Raw genomic sequence first — 13516 nt, 5'->3', positions numbered from 1 at the left:
CCGTGTAACACCGACTCCGTGTAACTCTGACTCCGTGTAACTCCGACTCCGTGTAACTCCAAATCCGTGTAACTCCGACTCCGTGTAACACCGACTCCGTGTAATTCCGCCTACGTGTATCTCCGATTCCGTGTAACTCTGATTCCGTGTAACACTGACTCCGTGTATCACCGACTCCGTGTAACTCTGACTCCGTGTCTCACCGACTCCGTGTAACTCTGACTCCGTGTTACACCGACTCCGTGTAACACCGACTCCATGTAACTCTGACTCCGAGTAACTCTGACTCCGTGTAACACCGACTCCGTGTAACAGCGACTCCGTGTAACACCGACTCCGTGTAACACCAACTCCGTGTAACACCGACTCCGTGTAACACCGACTCCGTGTAACTCTGACGCCGTGTAACTCTGACTCCGTGTAACTCCAAATCCGTGTAACCCCGACCCCGTGTAACACCGACTCCGTGTAATTCCGCCTACGTGTATCTCCGATTCCGTGTAACTCTGATTCCGTGTAACACTGACTCCGTGTATCACCGACTCCGTGTAACTCTGACTCCGTGTCTCACCGACTCCGTGTAACTCCGACTCCGTGTAACTCCGACTCTGTGTAACACCCACTCCGTGTAACACCGACTCCGTGTAACACCGACTCCATGTAACACCGACTCCGTGTAACACCGACTCCGTGTAACCGACTCCGTGTAACTCTGACTCCGTGTAACACCGACTCCGTGTAACACTGACTCCGTGTAACACCGACTCCGTGTAACTCTGACTCCGTGTAACTCTGACTCCGTGTAACTCTGTCTCCATGTAACTCCGACTCCGTGTAACACCGACTCCGTGTAACACTGACTCCGTGTAACACCGACTCCGTGTAACTCTGACTCCGTGTAACTCTGACTCCGTGTAACTCTGTCTCCATGTAACTCTGACTCCGTGTAACACCGACTGCATGTAACTCTGAATCCGTGTAACTCTGACTCCGTGTAACTCTGACTCTGTGTAACACCGACTCCGTGTAACACTGACTCCGTGTAACACCGACTCCGTGTAACACCGACTCCGTGCATCACCGACTCCGTGTAACACTGACTCCGTGTAACACCGACTCCATGTAACACCGACTCCGTGTAACACCGACTCCGTGTAACACCGACTCCGTGCATCACCGACTCCGTGTAACTCTGACTCCGTGTAACACTGACTCCGTGTAACACCGACTCCATGTAACTCTGACTCCGTGTAACTCTGAATCCGTGTAACTCTGACTCCGTGTAACTCTGACTCCATGTAACACCGACTCCATGTAACACCGACTCCGTGTAACACTGACTCCGTGTAACACCGACTCCGTGTAACACCGACTCCGTGTAACACCGACTCCGTGCATCACCGACTCCGTGTAACACCGACTCCGTGTAACACCAACTCCGTGTAACACCGACTCCGTGTAACTCTGACTCCGTGTAACTCTGACTCCGTGTAACACCGACTCCATGTAACACCGACTCCGTGTAACTCTGACTCCGTGTAACACTGACTCCGTGTAAAACCGACTCCGTGTAACTCTGACTCCGTGTAACACCAACTCCGTGTAACACCGACTCCGTGTAACTCTGACTCCGTGTAAATCTGACTGTGTAACACCGAGTCCGTGTAACGCTGACTCCGTGTAAGTCCGACTCCGTGTAACTCCGACTCCGTGTAACACCGACTCCGTGTAACACCGACTCCGTGTAACTCTGACTCCGTGTAACACTGACTCCGTGTAAAACCGACTCCGTGTAACTCTGACTCCGTGTAACACCAACTCCGTGTAACACCGACTCCGTGTAACTCTGAATCCGTGTAAATCTGACTGTGTAACACCGAGTCCGTGTAACGCTGACTCCGTGTAAGTCCGACTCCGTGTAACTCCGACTCCGTGTAACGCTGACTCCGTGTAAGTCCGACTCCGTGTAACTCTGACTCCGTGTAACACCGACTCCATGTAACACCGACTCCGTGTAACTCCGACTCTGTGTGACACTGACTCCGTGTAACACCGACTCCGTGTAACACCGACTCCGTGTAACACCGACTCCGTGTAACACCGACTCCGTGTAACACCGACTCCGTGTAACTCCGACTCCGTGTAACACCGACTCCATGTAACACCGACTCCATGTAACACCGACTCCGTCAAACTCCGAGTCCGTGTAACTCTGACTCCGTGTAACACAAACTCCGTGTAACACCGACTCCGTGTAACTCCGACTCCGTGTAACTCTGACTCCGTGTAACTCTGACTCCGTGTAACTCCGACTCCGTGTAACTCTGACTCCGTGTAACAGCGACTGCGTCTAACACCGACTCCGTGTAACACCGACTCCGTGTAACACCGACTCCGTGTAACAGCGACTGCGTCTAACACCGACTCCGTGTAACACCGACTCCGTGTAACACCGACTCCGTGTAACTCTGACTCCGTGTAACTCTGACTCCATGTAACTCTGACGCCGTGTAACTCTGACTCCGTGTAACTCCAAATCCGTGTAACCCCGACTCCGTGTAACACCGACTCCGTGTAATTCCGCCTACGTGTATCTCCGATTCCGTGTAACTCTGATTCCGTGTAACACTGACTCCGTGTATCACCGACTCCGTGTAACTCTGACTCCGTGTCTCACCGACTCCGTGTAACTCCGACTCCGTGTAACGCCGACTACGTGTAACACCGACTCCATGTAACTCTGACTCCGTGTAACACCCACTCCGTGTAACACCGACTCCATGTAACACCGACTCCGTGTAACACTGACTCCGTGTAACACCGACTCCGTGTAACTCTGACTCCGTGTAACACCGACTCCGTGTAAATCTGACTCCGTGTAACTCTGACTCCGTGTAACTCTGTCTCCATGTAACTCTGACTCCGTGTAACACCGACTCCGTGTAACACCGACTCCGTGTAACACCGACTCCGTGCATCACCGACTCCGTGTAACACTGACTCCGTGTAACACCAACTCCGTGTAACTCTGACTCCGTGTAACTCTGACTCCGTGTAACACTGACTCCGTGTAACACCGACTCCATGTAACTCTGACTCCGTGTAACTCTGAATCCGTGTAACTCTGACTCCGTGTAACACCAACTCCGTGTAACACCGACTCCGTGTAACTCTGACTCCGTGTAAATCTGACTGTGTAACACCGAGTCCGTGTAACGCTGACTCCGTGTAAGTCCGACTCCGTGTAACTCCGACTCCGTGTAACACCGACTCCGTGTAACACCGACTCCGTGTAACTCTGACTCCGTGTAACACCGACTCCGTATAACTCTGACTCCGTGTAACACCGACTCCGTGTAACTCTGACTCCGTGTAACACTGACTCCGTGTAACACCGACTCCGTGTAACACCGACTCCGTGCATCACCGACTCCGTGTAACACTGACTCCGTGTAACTCCGACTCCGTGTAACACCGACTCCGTGTAACACCGACTCCGTGTAACTCTGACTCCGTGTAACACTGACTCCGTATAACTCTGACTCCGTGTAACACCGACTCCGTGTAACTCTGACTCTGTGTGACACTGACTCCGTGTAACTCCGACTCTGTGTGACACTGACTCCGTGTAACTCTGACTCCGTGTAACACCGACTCCGTGTAACACCGACTCCGTGTAACTCCGACTCTGTGTGACACTGACTCCGTGTAACTCTGACTCCGTGTAACACCGACTCCGTGTAACACCGACTCCGTGTAACACTGACTCCGTGTAACACCGACTCCATATAACAACGACTCCGTGTAACACCGACTCCGTGTAACACCGACTCCGTGTAACTCTGACTCTGTGTGACACCGAATCCGTGTAACACCGACTCCGTGTAACACCGAATCCGTGTTACTCCGACTCCGTGTAACACCGACTCCGTGTAACACCAACTCCGTGTAACACCGACTCCGTGTAACTCTGACTCCGTGTAACACCGACTCCGTGTAACAGTGACTCCGTGTAACACCGACTCCGTGTAACACCGACTCCATGTAACTCTGACTCCGTGTAACTCTGACTCCGTGTAACACCGACTCCGTGTAACACCAACACCGTGTAACACCGACTCCGTGTAACTCTGACTCCGTGTAACTCTGACTCCGTGTAACTCCGACTCCGTGTAACGCCAACTCCATGTAACACCAACTCCGTGTAACACCGACTCCGTGTAACTCTGACTCCGTGTAACTCTGACTCCGTGTAACTCTGACTCCGTGTAACACCGACTCCGTGTAACACCAACACCGTGTAACACCGACTCCGTGTAACTCTGACTCCGTGTAACTCTGACTCCGTGTAACTCTGACTCCGTGTAACGCCAACTCCGTGTAACACCAACTCCGTGTAACTCTGACTCCGTGTAACTCTGACTCCGTGTAACTCTGACTCCGTGTAACACCAACTCAATGTAACGCCAACTACGTGTAACGCTGACTCCATGTAACTCCGACTCCGTGTAACTCCGACTCCGTGTAACACCGACTCCGTGTATCACCGACTCCGTGTAACACCGACTCCGTGTAACACCGACTCCGTGTAACTCTGACTCCGTGTAACTCTGACTCCGTGTAACACCGACTCCATGTAACGCCGACTCCGTGTAACTCTGACTCCGTGTAACACTGACTCCGTGTAACTCTGATTCCGTGTAACTCCGACTCCGTGTAACACCGACTCCGTGTAACACCAACTCCGTGCAACACCAACTCCGTGTAACACCGACTCCGTGTAACACTGACTCCGTGTAACACCGACTCCGTGTAACTCTGACTCTGTGTAACACCGACTCCGTGTAACACAGACTCCGTGTAACTCCGACTCCGTGTGACTCTGACTCCGTGTAACTCCGACTACTTGTAACTCCGACTCCGTGTAACTCTGACTCCGTGTAACACCGACTCCGTGTAACACCGACTCCGTGTAACACCGACTCCGTGTAACACCGACTCCGTGTAACTCCGACTCCGTGTAACACTGACTCCGTGTAACACCGACTCCGTATAACTCCGACTCCGTGTAACACTGACTCCGTGTAACACCGACTCCGTGTAACACCGACTCCGTGTAACACCGACTCCGTGTAACGCCGACTCCGTGTAACTCCGACTCCGTGTAACACTGACACCGTGTAACTCTGACTCCGTGTAACACCGACTGCATGTAACTCTGAATCCGTGTAACTCTGACTCCGTGTAACTCTGACTCTGTGTAACACCGACTCCGTGTAACACTGACTCCGTGTAACACCGACTCCGTGTAACACCAACTCCGTGTAACACCGAATCTGTGTAACACCGACTCCGTGTAACTCCGACTCCGTGTAACTCCGACTCCGTGTAACTCCGACTCCGTGTAACACTGACTCCGTGTAACACCGACTCCGTGTTACTCTGACTCCGTGTAACACCGACTCCGTGTAACACAGACTCCGTGTAACTCCGACTCCGTGTAACTCTGACTCCGTGTAACACCGACTCCGTGTAACAGTGACTCCGTGTAACTCCGACTCCGTGTAACACAGACTCCGTGTAACTCCGACTCCGTGTAACTCTGACTCCGTGTAACTCTGACTCCGTGTAACTCTGACTCCGTGTAACACCGACTCCGTGTAACTCTGACTCCGTGTAACACCGACTCCGTGTAACACCGACTCCGTGTAACTCCGACTCCGTGCAACACCGACTCCGTGTAACACCGAATCTGTGTAACACCGACTCCGTGTAACTCCGACTCCGTGTAACTCCGACTCCGTGTAACTCCGACTCCGTGTAACACTGACTCCGTGTAACACCGACTCCGTGTAACACTGACTCCATGTAACACCGACTCCGTGTAACTCTGACTCCGTGTAACACCGACTCCGTGTAACACAGACTCCGTGTAACTCCGACTCCGTGTAACTCTGACTCCGTGTAACTCCGACTCCGTGTAACTCCGACTCCGTGTAACTCTGACTCCGTGTAACACCGACTCCGTGTAACACCGACTCCGTGTAACACTAACTCCGTGTAACACCGACTCCGTATAACTCCGACTCCGTGTAACACCGACTCCGTGTAACACCGACTCCATGTAACGCCGACTCCGTGTAACTCTGACTCCGTGTAACACTGACTCCGTGTAACTCTGACTCCGTGTAACACCGACTCCGTGTAACACAGACTCCGTGTAACTCTGACTCCGTGTAACACCGACTCCATGTAACACCGACTCCGTGTAACACCGACTCCGTGTAACACCGACTCCGTGTAACACAGACTCCGTGTAACTCTGACTCCGTGTAACACCGACTCCGTGTAACTCCGACTCCGTGTAACTCCGACTCCGTGTAACTCCGACTCCGTGTAACACAGACTCCGTGTAACACCGACTCCGTGTAACACCGACTCCGTGTAACACCGACTCCGTGTAACACAGACTCCGTGTAACTCTGACTCCGTGCAACACCGACTCCATGTAACACCGACTCCGTGTAACACCGACTCCGTGTAACTCCGACTCCGTGTAACTCTGACTCCGTGTAACACCAACTCCGTGTAACTCTGACTCCGTGTAACACCGACTCCGTGTAACACAGACTCCGTGTAACTCCGACTCCGTGTAACTCTGACTCCGTGTAACTCTGACTCCGTGTAACTCTGACTCCGTGTAACACCGACTCCGTGTAACACCGACTCCATGTAACACCGACTCCGTGTAACTCTGACTCCGTGTAACACCGACTCCGTGTAACTCCGACTCCGTGCAACACCGACTCCGTCCAACACCGACTCCGTGTAACACCGACTCCGTGTAACTCTGACTCCGTGTAACTCCGACTCCGTGTAACACAGACTCCGTGTAACTCTGACTCCGTGTAACACCGACTCCGTGTAACTCCGACTCCGTGTAACTCCGACTCCGTGTAACTCCGACTCCGTGTAACACAGACTCCGTGTAACTCTGACTCCGTGTAACACCGACTCCATGTAACACCGACTCCGTGTAACACCGACTCCGTGTAACACCGACTCCGTGTAACACAGACTCCGTGTAACTCTGACTCCGTGCAACACCGACTCCATGTAACACCGACTCCGTGTAACACCGACTCCGTGTAACTCCGACTCCGTGTAACTCTGACTCCGTGTAACACCAACTCCGTGTAACTCTGACTCCGTGTAACACCGACTCCGTGTAACACAGACTCCGTGTAACTCCGACTCCGTGTAACTCTGACTCCGTGTAACTCTGACTCCGTGTAACTCTGACTCCGTGTAACACCGACTCCGTGTAACACCGACTCCATGTAACACCGACTCCGTGTAACACTGACTCCGTGTAACTCTGACTCCGTGTAACACCGACTCCGTGTAACTCCGACTCCGTGCAACACCGACTCCGTGCAACACCGACTCCGTGTAACACCGACTCCGTGTAACTCTGACTCCGTGTAACACCGACTCCGTGTAACTCCGACTCCGTGCAACACCGACTCCGTGCAACACCGACTCCGTGTAACACCGACTCCGTGTAACTCTGACTCTGTGTAACACCGACTCCGTGTAACACCGAATCTGTGTAACACCGACTCCGTGTAACTCCGACTCCGTGTAACTCCGACTCCGTGTAACTCCGACTCCGTGTAACACTGACTCCGTGTAACACCGACTCCGTGTAACTCTGACTCCGTGTAACACCGACTCCGTGTAACACAGACTCCGTGTAACTCCGACTCCGTGTAACTCTGACTCCGTGTAACTCCGACTCTGTGTAAGTCCGACTCCGTGTAACTCTGACTCCGTGTAACACCGACTCCGTGTAACACCGACTCCGTGTAACACTGACTCCGTGTAACACCGACTCCGTGTAACACCGACTCCGTGTAACACTGACTCCGTGTAACACCGACTCCGTGTAACTCCAACTCCGTGTAACTCCGACTCCATGTAACACCGACTCCGTGTAACACCGACTCCGTGTAACACCGACTCCGTGTAACTCCAACTCCGTGTAACACCGACTCCGTGTAACACCGACTCCGTGTAACACCGACTCCGTGTAACTCCGACTCCGTGTCACACTGACTCCGTGTCACACCGACTCCGTGTAACACCGAATCCGTGTAACTCCGACTCCGTGTAACACCGACTCCGTGTAACTCTGATTCCGTGTAACTCCGACTCCGTGTAACACCGACTCCGTGTAACTCTGACTCCGTGTAACACCGTCTCCGTGTAACAGTGACTCCGTGTAACTCTGACTCCGTGTAACACCGACTCCGTGTAACTCTGACTCCGTGTAACACCGACTCCGTGTAACACCGACTCTGTGTAACTCTGACTCCGTGTAACACCGACTCCGTGTAACTCCGACTCCGTGTAACACCGACTCCGTGTAACTCTGACTCCGTGTAACACCGACTCCGTGTAACTCTGACTCCGTGTAACACCGACTCCGTGTAACTCCGACTCCGTGTAACTCCGACTCCGTGTAACTCCGACTCCGTGTAACGCCGACTCCGTGTAACACCGACTCCGTGTAACACCGACTCCGTGTAACACCGACTCCGTGTAACTCCGACTCCGTGTAACACCGACTCCGTGTAACTCCGACTCCGTGTAACTCCGACTCCGTGTAACGCCGACTCCGTGTAACACCGACTCCGTGTAACACCGACTCCGTGTAACACCGACTCCGTGTAACTCCGACTCCGTGTAACTCTGACTCCGTGTAACACCGACTCCGTGTAACTCCGACTCCGTGTAACTCTGACTCCGTGTAACTCTGACTCCGTGTAACTCTGACTCCGTGTAACACCGACTCCGTGTAACTCCGACTCCGTGTAACACCGACTCCGTGTAACTCCGACTCCGTGTAACTCCGACTCCGTGTAACTCTGACTCCGTGTAACACCGACTCCGTGTAACTCCGACTCCGTGTAACTCCGACTCCGTGTAACTCTGACTCCGTGTAACTCTGACTCCGTGTAACTCTGACTCCGTGTAACACCGACTCCGTGTAACTCCGACTCCGTGTAACTCTGACTCCGTGTAACTCTGACTCCGTGTAACTCTGACTCCGTGTAACAACGACTCCGTGTAACTCTGACTCCGTGTAACTCTGACTCCGTGTAACTCTGTCTCCGTGTAACAACGACTCCGTGTAACTCTGACTCCGTGTAACACCGACTCCGTGTAACACCGACTCCGTGTAACACCGACTCCGTGTAACTCTGACTCCGTGTAACACCGACTCCGTGTAGCTCTGACTCCGTGTAACACCGACTCCGTGTAACTCCGACTCCGTGTAACTCTGACTCCGTGTAACACCGACTCCGTGTAACTCCGACTCCGTGTAACTCTGACTCCGTGTAACACCGACTCCGTGTAACTCTGACTCCGTGTAGCTCTGACTCCGTGTAACACCGTCTCCGTGTAACTCCGACTCCGTGTAACACTGACTCCGTTTAACTCTGACTCCGTGTAACTCTGACTCCGTGTAACACCGACTCCGTGTAACACCGACTCCATGTAACACCGACTCCGTGTAACTCTGGTTGTGACCGCGCTGTCTGCTTGTTTTGTAGATGATGCGTATTTACTGCAGGGTTTAAACCTCGAGGCCGTGTATCCTGAGACTCCCAGCTTTATCACGTACGAGGGCTCGATGACCGTCCCACCCTGCCATGAAACGGTGACCTGGATCATCATGAACAAACCCATCTATGTCACCCGGATGCAGGTAAACAGCCTTCTGTCTCACTCTCATCCCACTGGGCCTTTTTACTTCAGCCATCGGCAATTCGCCCTGTCCGTCTGTCCGTCCATGTGTGTATTTGTGTGTGTGTCTGCGTGTGGCTGTGTGTGTGTCTGATGTCTGTGAGTGTGTCAATGTGTGTGTGCGTGTCTGTATGTGTGTGTCTGTATCTGTGTGTGTCTGTGTGTGTATCTGTGTGTGTGTCTGTGCGTGCCTGTATGTGTGTCTGTTTGTGTGTGTCTGTGTGTGTCTGTGTGTGTGTGTCTGTGTGGGTGTCTATGTATGTGTCTGTGTGTGTGTCTGTGCGTGTGTCTGTGTGTGTCTGTGTTTGTGCATGTGTGTGTGTGTCTGAGCGTATGTGTGTGTGTGTGTCTGTGTGTGTATTTGTGTGTGTCTGTGTGTGTGTGTCTGTGATTGTGTCTGTGTGTGTGTGTCTGTGCGTGTGTCTGTGTATGTGTCTGTGTGTGTGTCTGTGTTTGTGTCTGTGCGTGTGTCTGTGTGTCTGTGTGTGTATCTGTGTGTGTCTGTCTGCGTGTGTCTGTGTGTGTGCCTGTGTGTGTGCGCGTCTGTGTATGTATCTGTGTGTGTCTGTCTGCGTGTGTCTGCATGTGTCTGTGCGTGTGTCTGTCTGCGTGTGTCTGTGTGTGTGACTGTGTGTGTGTCTGCGTGTGTCTGTCTGTGTGTCTGTGTCTGTGTGTGTCTGTGTGTGTATCTGTGTGTGTCTGTCTGCGTGTGTCTGTGTGTGTGCCTGCGTGTGTGCGTCTGTGTATGTATCTGTGTGTGTGTCTGTCTGCGTGTGTCTGCATGTGTCTGTGCGTGTGTCTGTCTGCGTGTGTCTGTATGTGTCTGTGTGTGTGACTGTGTGTGTGTCTCTGTGTGTCTGCCTATATGTCTGTTCTGTGTGTGTCTGTGTGTGTGTCTGTTTGTGCGTCTGTGTGTGTGTCTGCATGTGTGTCTGCGTGTGTGTCTGTGTTTGTGTGCGTGTGTCTGAGTGTGTGTGTCTGCATGTGTATCTGTGTGTGTCTGTCTGCGTGTGTCTGTGTGTGTGCCTGTGTGTGTGCGCGTCTGTGTATGTATCTGTGTGTGTGTCTGTCTGCGTGTGTCTGCATGTGTCTGTGCATGTGTCTGCCTGCGTGTGTCTGTATGTGTCTGTGTGTGTGACTGTGTGTGTGTCTGTGTGTGTCTGCCTATATGTCTGTGTGTGTCTGTGTGTGTGTCTGTATGTGTCTGTGTCTGTGTGTGTGTCTGTTTGTGCGTCTGTGTGTGTCTGCATGTGTGTCTGCGTGTGTGTCTGTGTTTGTGTGCGTGTGTCTGAGTGTGTGTGTCTGCGTGTGTGTCTGTGTTTGTGTGTCTCTGTGTGTGTCTGCGTGTATGTCTTTGTCTGCGTGTGTCTGTCTGTGTGTCTGTGTCTGTGTGTGTCTGTGTGTGTATCTGTGTGTGTCTGTCTGCGTGTGTCTGTGTGTGTGCCTGTGTGTGTGCACGTCTGTGTATGTATCTGTGTGTGTGTCTGTCTGCGTGTGTCTGCATGTGTCTGTGCGTGTGTCTGTCTGCGTGTGTCTGTATGTGTCTGTGTGTGTGACTCTGTGTGTGTCTGTGTGTGTCTGCCTATATGTCTGTGTCTGTGTGTATCTGTGTGTGTGTCTGTATGTGTCTGTGTCTGTGTGTGTGTCTGTTTGTGCGTCTGTGTGTGTCTGCATGTGTGTCTGCGTGTGTGTCTGTGTTTGTGTGCGTGTGCCTGAGTGTGTGTGTCTGCGTGTGTGTCTGTGTGTGTGTGTCTCTGTGTGTGTCTGCGTGTATGTCTTTGTCTGCGTGTGTCTGTGTCTGTGTGTGTCTGCGTGTATGTCTGTGTCTGCGTGTGTCTGTGTCTGAGTGTCTGTGTGTGTGTGTGTGTGTGTGTCTGTGTGTGTGTGTGTCTGTGTTTGTGTCTGTGTGTCTGTGTTTGTGTGTCTGTGTCTGTGCATGTGCCTGTGTGTGTGTCTGTGTTTGTGTGTCTATCTGCGTGTGTCTGTGTGTGTATCTGTGTGTGTGTGTGTCTGAGTGTGTGTCTGTGTGTGTGTCTGTCTGCGTGTGTCTGTGTGTGTATCAGTGTGTGTGTCTGTCTGCGTGTGTGTGTGTGTGTGTCTGTGTGCGTGTCTGAGTGTGTCTTTGCGAGTGTGTGTGTGTCTCTGTGTGTAGGGGTCTGTGTTTGTGTCTGCGTGTGTGTCTGTGTCTGTGTGTGTCTGTGTCTGTGTGTGTGTCGGTATCTCTGTATTTCTGTGTGTGTGTCTGTGTCTCTGTGTGTGTCTGTGTATGTGTCTGTCTGTGTTTGCCTCTGTGTGTGTTTGCGTGTGTGTGTCTGTGTCTGTGTGTGCCCGTGTGTGTCTGTATGTGCGTCTGTCTGTGTGCCTGATGTGTGTGTGTGTCTATGTGTGTGTGCGTGTCTGTGTCTGTGTATGTCTTAGTCTCTGTGTGTGTCTGTGTGCGTGTCTGCATGTGTCTGTGTGTGTGTATGTGTGTGTGTCTGTGTGTGTGTTTGTGTCTGTGTGCCTGTACCTGTTTGTGTCAGTGTCTGTGTGTGTCTGTGTGTGTGTTTGTCTGCATATGTGTCTCTGTGTGTCTGTGTGTGAGTGTTTGTGTCTGTGTGTGTGTGTGTGTGCCTGTGTCTGTGTGTGTCTGTGTGTGTTTGTGTCTGTGTGTGTGTGTCTTAGTCTGTGTGGGTGAGTGTATGTCTGTGTGTGTGTTTGTGTCTTTGTGTGTGTCTGTCTGTGTCTGTCTCTGTGTCTGTCTCTGTGTGTGTGACTGTGTGTGTGTCTGTGTGTGAGTGTTTGTGCCTGTGTGTGTCTGCATGTATGTCTGGGTCTGTGTGTGTCAGTGTGTGTCTGTATGTGTCTGTGTCTGTGTGTGTGTCTGTTTGTGCATCTGTGTGTGTCTGCGTGTGTGTCTGTGGGTGTCTATGTCTGTGTGTGTCTATGTCTGTGTGTGTGTGTCTGTGTCTGTGTCTCTGTGTGTGCCTGCGTGTATGTCTTTGTCTGCGTGTGTCTGTGTGTGTCTCTATGTGTGTCTGCGTGTATGTCTGTATCTGCGTGTGTCTGTGTCTGTGTGAGTGTGTGTGTCTGTGTATGTGTCTGAGTGTCTGTCAGCGTGTGTCTGTGTGTCTGTGTGTCTGTGTTTGTGTCTGTGTGTGTCTGTGTTTGTGTCTGTGTATGTGTGTCTGTGCGTGTGTATGTGCGTGTGGCTGTGTGTGTGTGTGTGTGTGTGTCTGGGTGTGTCTGTGTGTGTGTCTGTGTGTGTCTGTGTGTATCTGTGTGTGTATCTGTGTGTGTGTCTGTATCTCTGTATTTCTGCGTGTGTGTCTGTGTCTCTGTGTGTGTCTGAGCGTGTTTCTGTGTGTGTTTCTATGTGTGTCTGCGTATGTGTCTATGTGCATGTGTGTCTGTGTGTGCCTGTGTGTGTGTGTGTGTCTGTGTGTGCCTGTGTGTGTATGTGTGTGTGTGTGTGTCTGTGTGTGCATCTGTCTGTGTATCTGTGTGTCTGATGTGTTTGAGTGTGTCTATTTGTGTGTGCGTGTCTGTGTCTGTGTCTGTGTGTGCGTCTGTGTGTGTCTGTGTCTGTATGTGTGTCTGTGTGTGTCTGTGTGTCTGCATGTGTCTGTGTGTGTGTCTGCGTGTGTCTGTGTCTATGTGTGTCTGTGTCTGTCTGTGTGTGTCTGCGTGTGTCTGTGTGTTTGTGTCTGTGTGCCTGTGTGCA

At 52.2% G+C, this 13516-nt stretch overlaps 1 protein-coding gene across 2 annotated transcripts in view; it reads left to right on the top strand.

Annotated features, from left to right (window-relative positions):
* ca10a (carbonic anhydrase 10 (inactive)a) overlaps positions 1-13516 on the top strand; it is a 723416-nt gene that overhangs the window by 523191 nt on the left and 186709 nt on the right. For both annotated transcript variants that reach the window (XM_088000831.1, XM_088000832.1), the window contains exon 7: positions 9621-9775. In XM_088000831.1, the coding sequence (XP_087856957.1) occupies positions 9621-9775 (155 nt within the window). The remainder of the gene's footprint in view (positions 1-9620; positions 9776-13516) is intronic.

This window comes from Chiloscyllium plagiosum, unplaced genomic scaffold, assembly GCF_037043375.1.
Source record: "Chiloscyllium plagiosum isolate Xiang-an unplaced genomic scaffold, Cpla_swu_hap1 HiC_scaffold_25, whole genome shotgun sequence".
Taxonomy (NCBI): domain Eukaryota; kingdom Metazoa; phylum Chordata; class Chondrichthyes; order Orectolobiformes; family Hemiscylliidae; genus Chiloscyllium; species Chiloscyllium plagiosum.
Note: the sequence above shows the minus strand (reverse complement) of the source record. Positions and strands in the feature narration are given on the sequence as shown.